The sequence below is a fragment of the Cyprinus carpio genome, chromosome A12 (assembly GCF_018340385.1).
Source record: "Cyprinus carpio isolate SPL01 chromosome A12, ASM1834038v1, whole genome shotgun sequence".
In the NCBI taxonomy this organism is placed as follows: Eukaryota; Metazoa; Chordata; class Actinopteri; order Cypriniformes; family Cyprinidae; genus Cyprinus; species Cyprinus carpio.
This window is the reverse complement of record NC_056583.1, coordinates 7,887,617-7,908,100: the sequence shown is the minus strand read 5'-3', so window position 1 is coordinate 7,908,100 and position 20,484 is coordinate 7,887,617. Positions and strand designations below refer to the sequence as shown.

Below are 20,484 nucleotides of genomic sequence, written 5' to 3'. Positions count from 1 at the left end.
GCCGAGGCGGTGCCCGATGCCGAGGCGGAGCCCGATGCTGTTCCGGAGGCCGAGGCGGTGCCCGATGCTGTTCCAGAGGCCGAGGCGGTGCCCGATGCGGTGCCGGAGGCCGAGGCGGTGTCGGATGCGGTGTCCGAGATGGTGCCCGAAGCCGAGGCACTTCACGTCTCCACAGGCCGTCCAGAGCACCTTCACGTCTCCACAGGCCGTCCAGAGCACCTTCACGTCTCCACAGGGGCCCCGGAGTGGCAGGTTCCGTCCTAGCCGCTCAAATGGCGGGTTCTTCCCTGGCCGTCTGCACAACCTGAACTTTCGGGTCCACCCTGGCCCCTAAACTGACTGATCCACCTTGGCTACCGGTGGAGCCATCGCTTCCTGTCCCTGTTCCCCTACATGGGCCTGGCCCTCCATCCCTCCTCCTGTGCTACCTCCACCAGTCCACCTCCCTCCTGGTCTTCTGGTTGTGTTGTTGCTGTTGTTGTTGTTGTTGTTGTTGTTGTTGTTGTTGTTGTTTTTTTGTTTTTTTTTCCACTTCCTGTCCCTGACGTCTTGGAGTATCTGGTAGCCACTCCGTAGAGGGGGGGTTATGTCACAGTGTCTGGGTTGTGTTCCCTGGGTAACCACTAGATGTCCTCCTTCCCCACGGTGTCTGTCACTTAATGAACCACATTACCCACGATACCTGTCTCCTCATTGCACTCAGCTGTCACTGGTTAGTAATCATTGCACGCAGTCAATTCCCAATTAGCGTTTGTCGTGTCCCTGTGTATTTATAACGGTCTGTCTTAGTATGTGTCACGGAGTCCTTGTTTATTCTCGTCCGTCTCTAGTCGTGTCTAGCCTGGTGTTCTTGTTTGTTTATTTTGGATATGTTTGGTTTTGACCCCTGCCTGGACTGTTTATTCTTTGAATTGCCCCTAAATAAAGACGTACTCGCATTTGGATCTCTCACTGTGTCTCCTTGTATCCCGGACGTGACAATCAGACGACGGCACGATTATAAATCAGGATTTTTGTGCAGATTAACATCTTGGAAGGGAGAGCTTGGTTAGTCTTAATGGGTCTCATTTCAGTCACTATTTCATATTCATCCCGTTGTCTGACAACAAAAACATTCAAATATATCAATGAAAACAGTTTTGAGAATGTAGCTGCATCAAAATACAGTATGTGGCACAGAGAGGCAAACAAATGTAATAATAAATAATAAATGTACATTTTGCATGTTCAGAAGAAGCTGCCCTGTCATGCGAAAATGCAAACAGGCTTGTGTAAGTAAATTGCTCAGTGCAAAGAAAGAGAAGTAATAGGAACCTAGTATTTCTATGTTTTTTTTTTCATGTGTCTAATAGACATAAACAAGTTCTTTGAAAAACATCTATGACCTATGAAACATGTCTACCCTTTATGCTCTGTTAACTATGGTTTCACTAATAATAAACATATATTACATAAAGCATCCATATTTTTCCATGCCCATGTTGATTAGATTAAAAACTTTAAGGCCTGGTTTCACAAACGGGGCTTAGTTTAAGCCAGGACTAGGCCTTAGTTAAATTAAGATATTTAAGCAACTTTTACAAAATGCCTTAGAAGAAAATGTTACAGATGTGCATCTTGACACAGAACAATGATTTTTAAGATATGTCAGAGCAAAATATTTTCATTTGAGACAGCTCAAACATGCATTTTTTCTGGGACTAGCTTAAGCCAGGTCTTTGAAACCATGGGGAAAAGTATTAATTTAAGGTACATTTAGAACAGATAAAAATGTGCGATTAAGTTGCGATTATTCACGAGTTAACTCATGACAATCATGCGATTAATCGTGATTATATATATTGACTGACAGCCCTAAGTTAAAATGACTAAAATAAAAAGTAGGCTTACGCTGGTAAGTCAGTGGATTTCTTCGTCATTATAGGCTATATTTTTTCACACTTTTCTCATTCTCAAATTCAAGTTTTTATATGAATAAACCTCTGAAGGGAACTGATTGTCTTCAGAAAAGTTTTGATCGCATTTTCATTGTACCTGATAAAGTATCATTTATGAGCTAAACTGTTTTGTTTACAGCCATTACCAGGGAAACCACTATATTTCTGACTTTCCAAAAGCACCTCCTACTGGTAGAAAATGAATTTGCATGTTCAGTAATCCAGTCTGCAGTTTTTGTTCAGACCAATTCACCCACATAAATCCATTTGAATAATATAATAATTTATACTTCCGACTCATCCCTTTTTTAAAAAAAAATGGTTTAAAGGTTCAGTTGTGAGGTTTATCATTTTATTATTTATTTAGTTTTTTGTTAAAACTTGTATCTCAAAGGTAAATCAATTGCTGTTTCATGGTCTACAATATGAAATAATAAAAGTGTCTGCTAAATGAATAAATGTAAATGTAAATGAAAGAATCCCATTATAACGTACATAAAAAACTGTACAAACATTAGACACAACAATGTGGCACCATTGTGCAGCAGCAAGCATCACGACAAAAAAGGAACCTCAAGGTTGATCTCGGTAAATGTGTGCAAATGTATAAGGCCCCATTCCTATATTTGCCTGGGGCCCCCAGTTGACTAAATCTGCCCCTGATCTGCAGGTACTTCTCAGAGAGAGGTGATGCAGTGGCCAAAGCTTCTAAAGACACCCACGTGGTGAGTGACCTATCAAATCAACTTATTAGTGTCATTCCTTAAAAAAAAAAAAAAAGAAAGAAAGAAAAAGAAAGAAATTAAATAGGGCTTTTAATACAATATTCTCAGTTTTTGTCATTCAACCCTTTTATGCATGAGTTAAGAGGTCATTTGAGAACAAAGGTAGTAAAACATTGTGAACATTCTGTAGCCCTCAAACATGAAATTGAGTATTTCAGAAACTACAATTTTGCAAGAAAATGCAATCACAATTTTCAGGCACAATAAGGAATGTTGAGTTGAAGACAAAGGATGGAATACCAGGGGTCTACCTACGTCTTATCTCAGACACAGTCCTTCTCTTGCCTTCAGAAATTAAATAAATGTGGACTATATATCAGTGTAGTGATGACATCTTACAGATGCCAGGCGGGGAGTGTTCTGGATCATCTATTTAAGTTTTATGTTTGTAGTGATGATAATTGTGACACCTAGTCATGTAGCTTCCTTTATAGTTACCATAGTAACATTCTAATTCAGTTAGTTGCTTTTTTTAAGTAGAACTTCACACCACAAACCATTCATCTTGTGATCATCTGTAGAAAGCAATGTCTGTAAGTTTTTTATGGTTAATTTGTATTCAATTTAATGAATTTGTTTATAAAGCTACGAAAGGACATTATAACATAAAAGACACTAAAAGAAGATTGTAACAACGTATAAACTTCATAATCACAGGAAAAATGAGGCGGGAACATTCAAATAAAATTTTAATAACCAAATAAACACAAAACAGCATGACAGCCCCTCACGGACAACTGCTGCGCACAAACAAAAACCAAACACAAAATAAAGTCCAGGCCTGGTCCTCTCTCGTCCTTCACTGTCGTCGCTCCTCTTTTGTATCCTTCCAATCTCCTCCGTGGGACTCGAGACCGGTGAGTGGAGCAGGTGTCGCTCATTTCCAAATCACTCCACCGACCTCGCTCCATTCCCACGGCTCTCGGCCCCGCCCCACTCGTCACATACCCCCATCGCCCCTCGCAAGCCGGGGGGTACCCACGAGACTGCGCTCTACTCCCCCCCCCCTCACGGTGGCTGCGGGAACCTGGGGGTAAGGACAGACAGACGAGGCGAGAGAAAAGGAGATGGAAGGATGAGGAGCGACAGAGACAAGAGAGGGGAGAGAGGAGAATTATTTTTTTTTTCCTGTTCCCAGATACAGTGCCGCTCGGCCCCCCACCAGCTGGGTGAACTCTTTCGCGGTGCCTGGCTGCGGCACTGGATGGCCCTCGGTGGACGGCACGACACTCCTCCACTGCCCAGTGGACGGCGATGGCTCCTCCGCTTTCGGGCAGCCAGCAGGAGTCCCCCGTTCCCTGCTCCTCTCCATTCTGGCGGATGGCAGCAGGCTCCGGCCCCCTGGTGAACGGCGCCAACTCCTCCGCTCCCTCACGGATGGCAGCCGCCCCTCCACATCGCGGGTGGCCGACAGCGAGTTCGTCTGTCCCTGGCAACTCACTCCAGCCCAGCCCACGGATTCACCCCAGTGGCGAGGGATCTTCGGCAGCGCGTCCCTGCTTCCTCCCGGGTTTCGGCACCAGTGTAACAACGTACAAACTTCATAATCACGGGAAGAAGGAGGCAGGAACCGGCGGACATTCAAATAAAACTTTAATAACCAAATAAACACAAAACAGCGCGACAGCCCCTCACGGATGACTGCCGTGCACAAACAAAAACCACACACATAGTTTAACCTTTTCATAGTACCATAACTAATTGTGGAACTACCCACTTTTTGGTGTTTTCGTACCACCGGAACTGGGTACGATTTTATTACCGGACTGCCTTTTTCGAAAACCAAATAATGACACGTTCCAGGCAACCCGTAACCTGTGTTTTTCCAACCTTCTACCTGTGAAAGTGCGCCAGAACAGCAGTCAAACCCGTGACTTCCCACCCGTGAACTCGTTCTAGATAGATGTATTCCCAGTTCCAAGCTCTGATGTCACATAGCCCGCAAAACAACAATGGCAGCCCTACGGATAATATTGCCTACTTATGCTGTGTTTATGCAAGTGGTACACGGTGAGAAATAGACTTTAGGATAATATAACGTTGCAATAAAATTAATAATCTAGCTACAATTCCTTGAGCTCAGGCAGTTTGGCGTGACTTGCCTGGAACGCTACAAAGTTGTGAGTCGTGGTTTGAAGTCGTGACTTATGGGCTCAAAAATCTGCCTGGAACGCAGCATTAGCTCCTACTCCAGAGCAGGGTCTAACCAGCACAACTGGTACTACCTGTGACGTAAGTATACATTGATTGGCCAGACGCGTTTCGAAAACGCCCTCACCCGCTATGATTTAAAACGCTGTGTAAACATACTGCAAACATTGTGTCAACTTATTTCGCAAGTATGATGAACAGCAATAGATGGATGGACGCTAAGGTGCAGGCACTTGTAGCAAATGTAGCACTGCCAGTTGTCATTGGAGATTCTTAATCCTCCTTTCCATTCTTTCAATCACTTTACGTAGACGTCGACATTCCATGTCTGTTATTGTGAAACCTACGAGACACAACAAAAACACAGCTCCGATCACAGCGTCCTGCATCCTCCTGTTGTTAACATTGTTCTTTGTTTCAGTTGTTGAACGCCGCGCACAAATGACGTCGCTGTCGACCGGCTTAGGTCACTTCCTACTACACATTGTTGGTGCGCATGCAACCCTTTAAATGGTACTGGAAAATAGTTCACGCAAAATCGTCCCAGTACTTTAGTACTATACATTTGGTTCTAGAACTAAAGCGGTGCGAAAGGCCTTATTATTGTGTTGTTAGAGATAACTATAGCTTCAGTATACCAAAACTTTCTATAATTACACAAATATTTAACATACAGTCGTGGCCAAAAGTTTTGAGAATTACATAAATATTGGAAATTGGAAAAGTTGCTGCTTAAGTTTTTATAATAGCAATTTGCATACTCCAGAATGTTATGAAGAGTGATCAGATGAATTGCATAGTCCTTCTTTGCCATGAAAATTAACTTAATCCCAAAAAAGCCTTTCCACTGCATTTCATTGCTGTCATTAAAGGACGTGCTGAGATCATTTCAGTAATCATCTTGTTAACTCAGGTGAGAATGTTGACGAGCACAAGGCTGGAGATCATTATGTCAGGCTGATTGGGTTAGAATGGCAGACTTGACATGTTTAAAGGAGGGTGATGCTTGAAATCATTGTTCTTCCATTGTTAACCATGGTGACCTGCAAAGAAATGCGTGCAGCCATCATTGCAATGCATAAAAAATGGCTTCACAGGCAAGGATATTGTGGCTACTAAGATTGCACCTAAATCAACAATTTATAGGTTCATCAAGAACTTCAAGGAAAGAGGTTCAATTCTTGTAAAGAAGCCTTCAGGGCATCCAAGAAAGTCCAGCAAGCGCCAGGATCGTCTCCTAAAGAGGATTCAGCTATGGGATCGGAGTGCCACCAGTGCAGAGCTTGCTCAGGAATGGCAGCAGGCAGGTGTGAGCGCATCTGTTGGACGTGCTGAGGAGTTGGACGTGCTTCTATCAAACTATCCTGAAGATGGTACTCCTCTGGTACTGCTTGGTGACTTCAACATCCACCTAGATAAACCCCAGGCTGCTGACTTCAACACTCTGCTCGCCTCATTTGATCTCAAGCGAGTCTCTACTACAGCGACTCACAAATCGGGCAACCAACTGGACCTCATCTACACGCGCTGTTGCTCAGTGGACAACACTTTAGTTACTCCACTGCACACCTCAGACCACTTCCTCATTACTGCTAACCTAGCACTTACTCCTGAAGCAGCACACGCTCCAACACGGGTCACCTTTCGACGGAACCTACGCTCTCTACATCTCGCCTATCCTCTGTGGTTTCATCCTCACTTCCTTCACTCTCACAGTTTTCAGCTCTGGACACGAACAGTGCTACGGACACTTTTTGTTCCACTCTAACCTCTTGCTTGGACAACTTTTGCCCACTGTCGTCTAGACCAGCACGCACCACCCCATCTGCCCCCTGGCTGTCCGATGTACTCCGTGAACATCGCTCTAAACTCAGGGCTGCAGAGAGGAAATGGCATAAATCAAGAAACTCTACCGACCTCAGTGTGTATCAGTCTCTCCTCTCTTCCTACTCTGCAAACGTCTTCACTGCTAAAACATCATATTACCACGACAAGATTAACAACTGTTGTGACACCCGGACACTCTTCAAAACCTTCTCTTCTCTTCTTAATCCACCTCCACCTCCTCCTCCATCGACTCTTACAGCTGACGACTTTGCAGTTTTCTTCACAAATAAGACAAGAACCATCAGTGACCAATTCTCCACACCGCACACTGAGGATAACTTCACAACGACTTATGCTCACTCTTTCTCCTCCTTCTCTCCAACCTTTCAGAGACGGAGAGCATTTAAGCAGGCTCGGGTAAGCCCACTGCTGAAGAAACCATCTCTAAATCCAGCACTTTTAGAAAACTACAGACCGGTATCCCTTCTTCCATTCATTGCAAAGACACTCGAATGAGCTGTGTTCAACCAGCTCTCTATGTTTCTTGTACAGAACAACCTCCTGGACAGCAACCAATCTGGCTTCAAAAGTGGCCACTCAACTGAGACTGCCCTGCTCTCGGTTACTGAAGCCCTGCGACTGGCAAGAGCAGCTTCAAAATCCTCAGTACTCATTTTGCTGGACCTGTCTGCTGCTTTTGACACCGTTAATCACCAGATTCTCCTGTCCACTCTCAGAAAGATGGGCATCTCTGGAACCGAACTCCAGTGGCTTAACTCCTACCTTTCTGATAGATACTTCATGGTGTCTTGGAGGGGTGAAGTTTCTAAGTCACAACAACTTGCTACTGGGGTTCCTCAAGGCTCAGTACTTGGACCGCTTCTCTTCTCCATCTACATGACGTCATAAGGATCTGTCATTCAGAAGCATGGCTTTTCCTATCACTGCTACGCTGATGACACTCAACTCTACTTCTCATTCCAACCAGATGACCTGACGGTAGCTGCTCGCATTTCAGCCTGTCTGAGTGACATTTCTAGCTGGATGAATGACCATCACCTTCAGCTCAACCTTACTAAGATTGAACTGCTGGTGGTTCCAGCTAACCCATCGTTTCATCACAACTTCTCTATACAGCTGGGTTCGTCAACCATAACTCCTTCCAGGACAGCCAGAAACCTAGGAGTTGTGATGGATCATCAGTTAAGCTTCACAGACCATATTGCTACAACGACCCGGTCCTGCAGATTTGCGTTATACAACATTAGGAAGATTAGACCCTTCCTGTCAGAGCAAGCCACCCAACTTGTCCACCTCTTGTTCTCTCCAGACTGGACTATTGCAATGCTCTCCTGGCGGGCCTTCCTGCATGTACTATCAAGCCTTTACAACTGATCCAGAATACAGCAGCGAGGGTTGTCTTCAATGAGCCAAAAACAGCTCATGTTACTCCTCTCCTCGTCAGGTTACACTGGCTACCAGTAGCCGCTCGCATCAAATTCAAGGTACTGATGCTTGCCTACAAAACGACCACTGGCACGGCGCCAACTTACCTAAACTCACTAGTTCAATCTTACGCACCCTCCAGAAGTCTGCACTCTGCAAGTGAACAACGCCTTGTGGTGCCATTCCAAAGAGGTTCAAAATCACTCTCACAGACTTTTTCCTGGACTGCTCCCAGCTGGTGGAATGACCTCCCGATCTCAATTCAAACAGCTGAGTCTTTACTCATTTAAAAAAACAAAAAAATAATCATCTTCTCCTCCACCAAACAAACAAATAATACTACTAACCACCTTCTTCTTCTTGTCTATAATATTCAAAAAAAAAAAAAAAAAAAAACCCCTGGCTACGTGTTCTGTACTAGACTAACTGAGACTTGTCATAGCACTTGTATACCGTTGTTGTTCTCTCGTTGATCTGATTGTTTCTACTGTTCTCATTTGTAAGTCGCTTTGGATAAAAGCGTCTGCTAAATGATTAAATGTAAATGTAAATGTATCTGCACGCACAGTGAGGCGAAGACTTTTGGAAGATGGCCTGGTGTCAAGAAGGGCAGCAAAGAAGCCACTTCTCTCCAAAAAAAAAACATCAGGGACAGATTGATCTTCTGCAGAAAGTATAGTGAATGGACTGCTGAGGACTGGGGCAAAGTCATATTCTCCGATGAAGCCCCTTACCGATTGTTTGGGGCATCTGGAAAAAGGCTTGTCCAGAGAAGAAAAGATGAGCGCTACCATCAGTCCTGTGTCATGCCAACAGTAAAGCATCCTGACACCATTCATGTGTAGGGTTGCTTCTCATCCAAGGGAGTGGGCTCACTCACAATTCTGCCCAAAAACACAGCCATGAATAAAGAATGGTACCAAAACACCCTCCAACAGCAACTTCTTCCAACAATCCAACAACAGTTTGGTGAAGAACAATGCATTTTCCAGCACGATGGAGCACCGTGCCATAAGGCAAAAGTGATAACTAAGTGGCTCAGGGACCAGAATGTTGAAATTTTGGGTCCATGGCCTGGAAACTCCCCAGATCTTAATCCCATTGAGAACTTGTGGTCAATCCTCAGGAGGCGGGTGGACAAACAAAAACCCATTAATTCTGACAAACTCCAAGAAATTATTATGAAAGAATGGGTTGCTATCAGTCAGGATTTGGCCCAGAAGTTGATTGAGAGCATGCCCAGTCGAATTGCAGAGGTCCTGAAAAAGAAGGGCCAACACTGCAAATACTGACTCTTTGCATAAATGTCATGTAATTGTCGATAAAAGCCTTTGAAACGTATGAAGTGCTTGTAATTATATTTCAGTACATCACAGAAACAACTGAAACAAAGATCTAAAAGCAGTTTAGCAGCAAACTTTTTGAAAACTAATATTTATGTAATTCTCAAAACTTTTGGCCACGACTGTACAGTCAACGTGGTGTGGGATAAAGCGCATTCTCCCACAAGTCTAAGTGTTGGAAAGACTTTATCTATCTGTCTAACTTCGGGAAGAGAGACACCAAAGTGAGGGCAGAATAGAAGCCCCCACTACCTACGATTCATGTAACCACAATCCCCCATCCTACAATGTGTGTACCTTTGTTATGCACCCCTTTAAAAAATCTAGGGATAAGAAGAGGTATGTAACAAAAATAGCGAGGAGATGCTGAGAGGACTGCCTTCTCCAGGTCCCAGGGCAGACACACAAAAATGCTCAGCAACACCAGTTTCAAAATAAACCACTCAGATAGCTCTATAGTTTACAACAAACACACTATCCAGCTCAGGCACACCAAAGGTAGCTAGGGCACACTCTCAGATTGGTTGAAGCATAACGTTAGAACCTTGTACTGCATAAAATGATCTGGTGTCACAAATGCAGATATCTCAGAATATGGATTTCTCAAAGACACTTGCCAGTAGCCCTTAAAGGGATACCCCACCCCAAAATGAAAATTTTGTCATTAATCACTTACCCCCATGTCGTTCCAAACCCGTAAAAGCCTCTGTGTCTCTCCATATCACTGTATGCTGTGTATGTGCTTCTGTTTCAGCCGTGCCACAAGGATGCGCTGTTTCTACGTTTATCTAGCTTTGATTTGAAAGAAAACAGAGCATCCTTGTGGTGTGGCTGATACAGAAGAGCATACACAGCATACGGTGATATGGAGAGACACAGAGGAGACTGTTGACAAAGGAATTGTTGAATAAAGTAGTTATTTTTGTTTTCTTCGCTTAAAAAAAGTATTTTTATCGTTTCATAACGTTACGGTTGAACCACTGATGGCAGATGGACTATTCTGACGATGTCTTTCATACTTTTCTGGACCTTGACAGTGTAACTTACTTGGCAGTCTATGGGACAGTCACATATGTTTTCACATTAAATGTTTTAGAATGCCCCGCTGTTTTTAATGATTGAAATATTGCGGCGGGTGCTTTATATCGATTGCTAATGGCCAAAACTTGCATTTTGTTCACATATCTTTGTTTTATTCTTTTGAGAGGTGATCTAAATATTTTTGGATTGGAACAGATGGAAATTTGACAGGCTAGTGCTGCAGTTCTATGGATGTTTTGTGCCCCAGGTCTTCAAGCCAGTCACATGACATGACTGAAAACTATGAATTGGAAGAACCCCGATTTGGCAAGTGACTGATTACACTGATCATCTATGGAGCATTCTGGTTGACCTTGAGGAAAGACATGCACCAAACACATTTTAGCACACTATCACGGTGAATACCTTCTCCACAAACTTCTGTACATCTTGAAGTTACCTCAGGAGCAACACTGTCTTGCCCTGCAGTGGCTGGTTCTTGCATAGAAGATGTAGAAGGGAATGGAGCAATGTCAGGATGCATGGCTGTGCAATATCTATCAGACTTACATTCAGTGCACTTCCCATGGGGAAGTCATGGCCTAGTGGTTAGAGAGTTTAACTCCTAACCCTAAGGTTGTGGGTTTGAGTCTCGGGCCGGCAATACCATGACTGAGGTGCCCTTGCAAGGCACCGAACCCCCACCTGCTCCCCGGGCACCGCAGCATAGATGGCTGCCCACTGCTCCGGGTGTGTGCTCATGGTGTGTCTGTGTGTGTGCAGTTTGGATGGGTTAAATGCAGAGCATGAATTCTGAGTATGGGTCACCATACTTGGCTCTATGTCATGTCACTTTCACTTTTTTTTTTCCTGGCCAAATGATTTGGAGAGCAACACTTAAAAAGAGGTTATTGCACTCTGTTAATGATTTTCTTCTGAAGGCTTCTGCAGAGGACGCAATTTGTTATGAAGAGGGCAGTATTTAATATTGCAAGAATTCCAACTCAGCATTTGTAGACATGTCTGTCTTGTGCATTGACACAGGGGCTTTGGAAATACTGTACTTGAACAGAATACTTTCATTTCTGTTGAAAGTGTGACTACTTTTTGAGAGCATAAAACTAGCATCATTCCAGGCTTTGGCCTCACTGCAAAAAAAATGTGTAAAGAATGAGAATGGGGAAAGCTAAACTTGTTCTCATCCTTGTATCGTGAGACAGCACACAACCATTTCTGCAGGTTCACAGGCAACTTCTCAATTATAGGATTAATACCACGGAGGGTATCAAGATAAGTCAATCCAGGCAGGTATTCATCTCCTTTAGAGATGAAGCAACTCCATACGAAGGTCACCAAGCTATTTAAGTTTTCTGTGATCTTTTGAAGAGAGACAAGGAAAGCTATCTGGACGTTTGATCAGGGTGCTCTCTATCACTTCTGGAGTGGCACAGGTTTCTTGAAGTCTTAGGCAAGACAACTGAAGAGCAGCTTGCGGGTTGGTCACATATACAACTCGTATCCTTCTTACATGTTCAGATGATTCCTTACCCTTATCTCGCTCAATTTCTTTCTTATTTTTCCTCTTCCCTTGCACCAGATTGATAGAATTGCTGCACTGCTGGCGTCGCTTAGACACGAGCGGGAGGACCTACATTGGACCTACAATCTGGCAGCATTTTTAGCTGGGTATTTGTAGGGGTGTAACGTTGCACGTATTCGTACTGAACCGTTTTGGTACGGGTCTTTCGGTTCGGTACGTATGTGTACCAAACTAATACAGTTTTTTTTTTGTTTTGTTTTTTTTTCTCAGGAAATTCAAATAACAAATGGCGTTTTGAGAGTCTTTGATGTGACATGACAGATCGCGGTATAAACGCCTTGGAGAGCCGCTTCTGGGACGGTTCAGAAATGTGCTGATATAATCCCAACACAAGCACTGACTAGAGGGGCCACGATCAGCTCCGGTTCCCGTGTCTGAGCCGTGACACCCCGCTGATTTGTGCAGAGCGGAGCATGAGTGAACGCGATCATAATGCCGCGTTCACACCAAACGCGAATAGAGCATCTGGCGTGAATGATTTCAATTTTAAGTCAATGTAAAGACACGTCTGGAGGTTTCGCGGCGCAAATGAGGCGTTTAGCCCGGCACGGTAGACGCGAATTCGAGCGATACGCGCATTACGCGCGAATGGTGCTTTTTGTGCATTTACGCGTTTGAAGCAAATTCGGGTCTGACGCCCGAGTTGAAAAATTTTAACTTTGGCGTCAATTCGCGCCGCGTTAACCAATCAGGAGCCTGCTAAGGAGTCACTCATTTCGCTCTAGACGCACGAATGCATTCAAAAAGTTCAAGCGGCAAACTAGACGAGGTAGACGCGAATTTGACGCTCTATTCACGTTTATGTGTATTTACATGATACTCCAATATACTTTAAAGGGATACTCCACCCCAAATTGAAAATTTTGTCATTAATCACTTACCCCCATTCCATAAAAAACCTGTAAAAGCTCCGTTCGTCTTCAGAACACAATTTAAGATATTTTTGGATGAAAACCTGGAGCCCTGTGGATGTCCCATAGACTGCCAAATAAATAACAGTGTCAAGGTCCATAAAAGGTATGAAAGTCGTTGTTAGAATACTCCATCTGCCATCAGACATGCAATCTGGGTCATATGAAGCAACGGGAACACTTTTTGTAAGCAAAGAAAACAAAAATAACGATTTATTCAATAATTCCTTTGTCAACAGTCTCCTCTGTGTCTCTCCATATCACCGTATGCTGTGTGTGCTCTTCTGTGTTATCCACACAAGGATGCGCTGTTTCTACGTGTATTTAGCTTTGATTTGAAATAAAACATCCTTGTGGCTTTATGTTTTGGTTAAGTTGTTAGGCCTAATTGTAATCTTATAATGTAAAAGTGCTCCCTAAAGTTTTAAGCATAAGCTGAGGTAGATTTGCATCACTAAGAAAATTTAAACTATATCTGAATGTATTTCAAGAAAGAGCAACTTGTTCAGTAAACCATTAAAAAAAAAAAAAGATTTTCCCCCTGCTCTACCGAAATCATACCGAACTGTGATGTTAAAACCGAGGTACGTACCAAACTGTCATATTTGTGTACCGTTACACCCCTAGTATTTTGACATGAATTAGAGAATGCAGTTTTGTTTCTGCAGAACAAAATGAATAAAACATTAAAAAAAAAATAACTACAAAACTTGATTTAAAATGTGTCAGTCATTGTTTTAGAAACTCATCTTCCACTTCAAAGCCTATTAGTGATATCTGATTATATTCAGTAATAGACAAACCATATAAAATAATGAATAAAATACATTTATTCTAACCCTTTCAGTAAATTTTCAGCAAATTTTAATTTTCTGGGTGAACTATTCCTTTAACATTGATTGCAGCAGTTTTTATTGTAATTTGCTAAGTTGTAATTTAAAGACTTTGAACACAGGATATGCATTGTTTGCCCACCCTGATGGTTCAAAAACAAAGCCAAAACAGTTGATTATAGGTATGTTCCACTAAGGACCTGCAGGCGGCAGTAACGTGCGACATATGCACGAGGATGACAGTGGCGTCACGAAGAAAAGGACGCTGCAGTTACCCTCGATGTCCGTTCCCCTCAGTTCTCATGAAGTAAACAGTCAAATATTCTTGTTTTAATGTGTTTGATTAAATAATTGGGATTTCATATTTGATTACTGAAAAAGCATAAACACACAAAGGTAAGTGTTCTTCTGTAGATTTATGACGATGTTTCTTCATAGTGTGGAAAGACTTGATTGAAATCAGGCTGGAAGCCCTGTCAACTTTAGTAATAGATATGCTCATTTAAAGACATTACCTGTTTGAATTAAGTGTTATCTTCAGATGATATCAAGGCGTTTCACCAACCTTTATGAACGTAGAGCATCCTACAACCCGTTCACACACGAGAAGTGTTTAAACGGTTTCTGCTTACTTAAACTGGTATGATTCCTTTGCTGGCCATCGATTTTGAGGGTTGCAGTATAACAATCTAGATTGATTTAGTCGGCAGTTTGTTTTGATGAGCTCGGAATTTTGCATGTTCAGTCATTTTGCATCCTGTCACCCATCTTCCAAAAAAACATTTGGTCTAATGTAGGGTCACAGGGATGCTGGAGCATCTCGGGCTAAAGGCAGGGAAACACCCTGGACAGATGGCCAGTCCATCACAGGGCTAACACACACACACAGACATATTACACACATTCACACTCACACTCCTACTTTAGGGCAATCTACTGTCTCCAATGTCATCTATCCTTCATGTCATTGGATTGTGGTGGAAGACTGGATTACCTGTAAAACACCAATATCAACACAGAGAGGACATGTAAACAGAGACTGATTTGTTCAACTTTGTGTAAGACACGCTTAAATTTAGTTTCAGCCGTGTAACTTTTTCTGCTCATCTGCAGTCTGAGTTATTTATGACCATTAAACACATGAACAAAAACACCAAGATAAAATATTGATCATTGGATCCCTTGTGTTCCAGGTCCAAGAAGACATTACAGCCCTTTTACAAGACTGTATTTACATGCACAAAAATATTCCTTATATGACCTGAATAACCAAATCTACTTGCAATTAATAGTACTGTGAACATCTAGTGTTATCTACAGCATCTAGTGATAAAATTATGACCCCCTTTCCCCCCCTTGTGGGTTGTTTTCAGATGGGTGAGGTGGAGTTGTCCTGTCTGGCTTATGCCAAAATGTACCTACATGCAAGTCAGTTTCCTCGATGCAGTGTGAACGGCCTGCTGCTGTCCTCCAGTGCAGCAGGGGGAGCCGTATGCATCACAGACTGTGTGCCACTGCTCCACACACACTTGTCTCTGGCTCCAATCACACAGCTGGCTCTTACACAGGTAAGTGTGCTTTTAATGAATATTTGCAGTGGAAAAATCGGTCTTTTCCGCCAACTGGCAAGCTGGTGTGCCGAAATACAATTGGGTAAATTGGCAGTGGGTGGGTTTCATAAACCAAAACACAGACCGACATTCCGGCCCGGAACGCAAATTTTCGAAGGAGAATAACTGACTGTAGCATTGTTTTTCAGATAAACAAGTATGTTAACTTAGCATGTTTCTTAACTATCTGCAAACATATTATGGTATTTTTATGCTTTGGTAAAGTCAAAAACGTACATACAGCACATTTAAGATTCAAAAGGGTCATGAATGCAAAATTGTTCAATGAGAATACATGAAACACATTTACTGTAGGACTTCCTTAAACTGAACTCATTTTGCTTTGGTTGACCGTGTCCCTTAAAGGGGTAGTTCACTAAAATAAATTAAATCTGTCATAATTTACTCACACTTGTGTTGTTCTAAACGTATATGAATTATTTTGGGAACACAAAATGAAGTTATTTTATTATTCTCTCTTATTTTTGTTCTTTTATTGAAAGTCTCAACATTCTCAAGCCTCAAAAGGATTGTTTTCACGTGACAAGCAAGCATATTTGAGCTTCTGTACACTGTATTTGAAGTGTATTGAATCTTCAAAATGATGGGATCCAGCTACTGTTCATGCAGTCTCACTTGCTGGTCATAAATTGCCAAAAAAGAAAAATCAAAAATCATGCTCTGTCAATAGACAAAAACTTAGTGACAAATTTTAACTCACATAAATATAAAACACAAACTCACACACACACACACACACACATATATATATATATATATATATATATATATATATATATATATATATATATATATATATATATATATATTAGTGGTGGGCCGTTATCGCCGTTAACGTGCTGCGTTAATGTGAGACTCTCATCGGGCGATAAAAAAAAATATCGCCGTTAATCTATTCTCAAAGTTGGGTTGGGAGCTGGGTCTATACTACGCAAGCTATGATGACTTTCACCGTGATAGTTTAGCGCGAATGTATACCTAGACGAATTGCACTGTAGGAGGCGAGAACGAGTCTTCGAACCTGTGTGTATGCCTACTGAGAAATTACCAAGATTCCCAAAAAAAACCTCAACAAGACTCACGCCTGTTTCACACATACTCCGTCTGCAGTGCGTATGCAGTCCTTGTGTGTGTGTGTGGTGCAGAAGCAGCACGGACTCATTGTGCTTTCACACAGGACGCGTTTGCAGTCCGCTACTGATCCCCGGCTGTTTAGTCCACAAACACAACATTTGTTCATCATTCTATATTTCAAACCATGTTAAAAAAAAAAATTGTCTCTTATCACAGACCACTAACAGTCTTTCATAATCATAGCCAAAAACCCATGTGTTGCGTGTGAAACACAGTAGGCTTTAATTAGTATACATTTATTGTGAAATTACTGCATTTCCGTGTCACTCCATGTTAATTTTTTACCGCGAACAATGCGCTGTCATGTGCTGCAGACGCACCGCTCCTGGAACGCACTGACGGACCACAACAGGTGCGTAAAAAAAAACGCAACGCATACGCACTGCAGACGGAGTATGTGTGAAACAGGCGTAAGGTTGTTTGCAACTTGTGCAATGCGGAATTAGTTTACTGTAGGAGTTCTTCCAGTCTCAAGTACCACCAAAACGCAAAGCATCCCTTAGCTAATGCGGAAGATGCCGGGCCAAGTAATGTAGCGCAGGGGAAGAGTCGTCGTCAAACTACTATGTTTGAGTGCAGCACAGCTCTATCAGTACTAACAAGTACATTTTATTGAACATAATTTGAATGCTTTCGGAAGAATTCAAATTAGCCATTTTAATCTAGATTAATTCCAAGATTACAGTGAGATTAATCTAGATTAAAAAAATTAATCTATGCCAAAAGAGAGAGAGATTTACAATATGCATATATATATATATATATATATATATATATATATATATATATATAATATTTAAAGAATAACTTTCGATAGGATCTAAATCTTGTTCATTTCTTTGACAGAAGTCAAAATAATTTTAATTCAGTCAGCCACTTAAAGAAAGTACTCTATAAATGATGGTTAATATATTTACATAATCTTATGAAAATCCAATATTTAAGTTTTTGATTTTCTTTTCCTTTTTTTGACATTGTATTCCTCTTTTATAAGTCTCTTTGGATAAATGTCCCTGCTAAATGATTAAATATAAAGTTTAAATGCTTCTTTTATAGACTACATGTCAATATTTCCTGTTGTAGGTCGACGTTTGGTGTTCGCAAACACAGCAAAGGATTGTGGGATATTATCAAGCCAATGCTTGTGCCTCAGACAGCAGGTACTCCTCCATCTTTTTTCATCTTACCCGAGTTCCTTATTTTCTCTGCATTTTACTTTTCACGCACAGTTTTTTGTTTGTTTTTTCCAGCCCTACACCATGTGCATTGAAGATAGCAGAGAAGATCTTCGAGCAGTGTAACAATGCCGTGTTGCTTATGGTAATTAAGAAATTGTCACCTTGGTGCAAAAGTTAATTGGAATAGTCCTTTTGTTTTAATGGGAAAAAAATGTTTGTGCTTCAGATTGACGGAGAAAAGATGTTTCCAGGCTGCCGTGTTCCTCCGATCGTGATGTATGAGCGTAAAGACGCCCGCTGGGCTCTTAAAGACAAACACACGTAAGACAAATCTAAAAAAATTAGCAGCTTTGTTGATGGTAAATGATGCAGTGCAATCAATTAATGATGTGTATTCTTTAGAATAATGCTTCGGCAGTGGGAAGAAACCTGTTCCATTGTTAATCAGCTGTTCAGCTCTGGTGATCAGGCTCTATTGGTGGACTTTGACAGCCATTTGGATGACATCACAAAAGATTGGACCAATCAGAAACTCAATGCCAAGATCATGGAGCTGGTCTCCCCAGCCAATGGAAATGTTTAACCATATAGACTAAGTCTGCTCACGTCATAGTTTTTTTCCCCTCTGTGTTGCCTCAAAATTGTGTTTTCACGATTATTTGACTCAGTGTATCGTATTTCATTTTGACACATTATATACATGATGTCCTCAATATATGCAAAAAGAACCATCGTCTTTAGTTTGGTATGATTTGGTGCTTTGACCCTAAAAATTAGCACAAACACAATTGAGGGGGACTCAAGCAGCATACAAGCAGCATATTTTTTCTTAGTTTGACCACTTTGATCGTCTGTCATTAATTGGTTAGTTTTTTAAGATCTAGATATCCATCTATCTAAACATTAAATTAATCTGTAATGAAACTACGTATGGTCCTCAGGTGCTGTCATTACATGGGGTTCTCCATTTTACAGAAAAGTTTCAAGAGATTTTATGTTGTCATGAAGTAGTGTATTATTCAGCTTTAACTATATGAAGGTTGTTGTGAGCTAATCCAGTCTCTAATAATTTAGACGATTCCTTTCAGCAAACTGAGAGGAAATCAGCTCAGAGTTGTGTGAGTGTATGATTCATGCAAGGTGTGTCCTACAATATGTGAATCTTCAGGTCTGTCTGGAGCTTATATTTGCTGTTCTGATCCCTTTTTTCCACTCCAGTACTGCTGATGTTTGCATTTCCTAACCTGTATGACTAACCTGAATCTGTGGAACATAAAATAAAATATTTAGAAAATTTCTCAGTGGGGTTTTTTTTTTTTTTGGGTCCATGCATTGAAAGTCAACTGGTACTGAAACGGTTTGGTTAATAGATAATTGGTCCCCTACAGGTGCAATTCTGATGCAACATGGAGTGTGTTCCCAGAGTATCTTATGATCTTTTTAACTTTGGACATTGCAGTCGGAAGATTCAAGTCAATTTGTGACTTACAATGCTTTGACAAATCAATAAGTTTTTGATAACTTTTTGTGCCAGCATTGTCCCTAGCTACTATATGCAAAATTTAGTGAAGATTAGATCAAGGGCCTAGGAGGAGTTTGAAAAAGTATGATTTTCAGTAAATTCAAAATGGCTGAATAATTTTATAGACGGAAATATAATCTGATATTACTGAAAGGACATTTGTTAGGGCTTGACTCAAGGATTCAGGGGAAAAACAATTTGTTACTAGCCTTTAGGATTCCACAGTTATGATCAAAAACTGCCTTAGAGTGCTGTAGTGATAGTATTTTTTTGTAGGGCAACCCGAAAGTTAGCGTCACCCTGGTTCCGTTGATTAAAAACCCAATAGGATGTTTCCATTGACCTTTGGATTATTGTTTAAAATTAGTTTTTGTAGCCAGCAAAATTTCACGATTCTTACATGTTTTGTTTCTTTATGATAGTCTTCACAAATGATCATAACTTTAATGAACTTTGACGTCTATGCAATTGGCTATAAACAAACTAGAAACTACAGTACAATCAGAAGACTATTGTCACCATCTCTAAACGTTCCACAATTCTTACAGTCTTTATTTAAAGAAAAAGTTTACCCTTTGAGCTAGAATAGTTTGCAAGTGCACAATTATAAACACAATAAGGCAGTAAAAGCAGACTTGTGAGTAGATGAGTTTTAATGTCCCAACAACCTCTGTATTCCCATTTTACCACTTGTTATCAATGACCTTTTTGCATGACACATACAAGAATGAATCATGCTTATTCAGATACATTTTATGCCATAGAATAACACTTGAGAAATCTTGAGCTTGTGTTAACCACAGACCTTATTTCGGCCATTTAGCCAAAGAAAAAAAAACAAAAAAGAAAAACTTCAAAAAAATCCATGGACTTCAGACCTATGAAGCTGGAAGTGCTAAAATACTCACTTCCAGGGTTTTGGCCTACAAAAATATTTCATCCTTGCAGCTCTCTATAGCGCCACCTAGTGTCACACTGATTGGTTTCTGTGGGCCCAAGCAGATGCACATGATTGTGACCATCTTGCCATGTTTGGAGTTTTTAAAATTTAGTCTCTGATGCCGGTACACTTTTAGGGCAGAATTAAAAAAGAGAATAGGAGGAAGAAGAAAATCAGCACAAACAGAACTGAGTTCCAGCAATTTTGAAATTTGGATCCCTTAAAA

The 20,484-nt window shown here is 41.3% G+C and overlaps 1 protein-coding gene across 1 annotated transcript; it reads left to right on the top strand.

Moving 5' to 3' along the window:
• Positions 1-14,089: 14,089 nt before the first annotated feature.
• On the top strand, positions 14,090-19,093 carry emc9 (ER membrane protein complex subunit 9). The gene is made up of 6 exons (XM_019097334.2): positions 14,090-14,249; positions 15,227-15,421; positions 17,702-17,778; positions 17,869-17,938; positions 18,023-18,117; positions 18,199-19,093. Exons 2-6 carry the CDS (start codon positions 15,227-15,229, stop codon positions 18,377-18,379), a joined length of 618 nt encoding a protein of 205 aa, XP_018952879.1. The 5' UTR covers positions 14,090-14,249; the 3' UTR covers positions 18,380-19,093.
• Positions 19,094-20,484: the final 1,391 nt, after the last annotated feature.

Excerpts from the sequence above, each read along its gene's own strand:
- emc9 (XM_019097334.2), top strand. The coding sequence starts at position 15,227 with ATGGGTGAGGTGGAGTTGTCCTGTCTGGCTTATGCCAAAATGTACCTA. Across the intron at positions 17,939-18,022 it reads ACAATGCCGTGTTGCTTATG|ATTGACGGAGAAAAGATGTT; the intron begins GTAATTAAGAAA and ends TTTGTGCTTCAG. Across the intron at positions 18,118-18,198 it reads GCTCTTAAAGACAAACACAC|AATAATGCTTCGGCAGTGGG; the intron begins GTAAGACAAATC and ends TGTATTCTTTAG.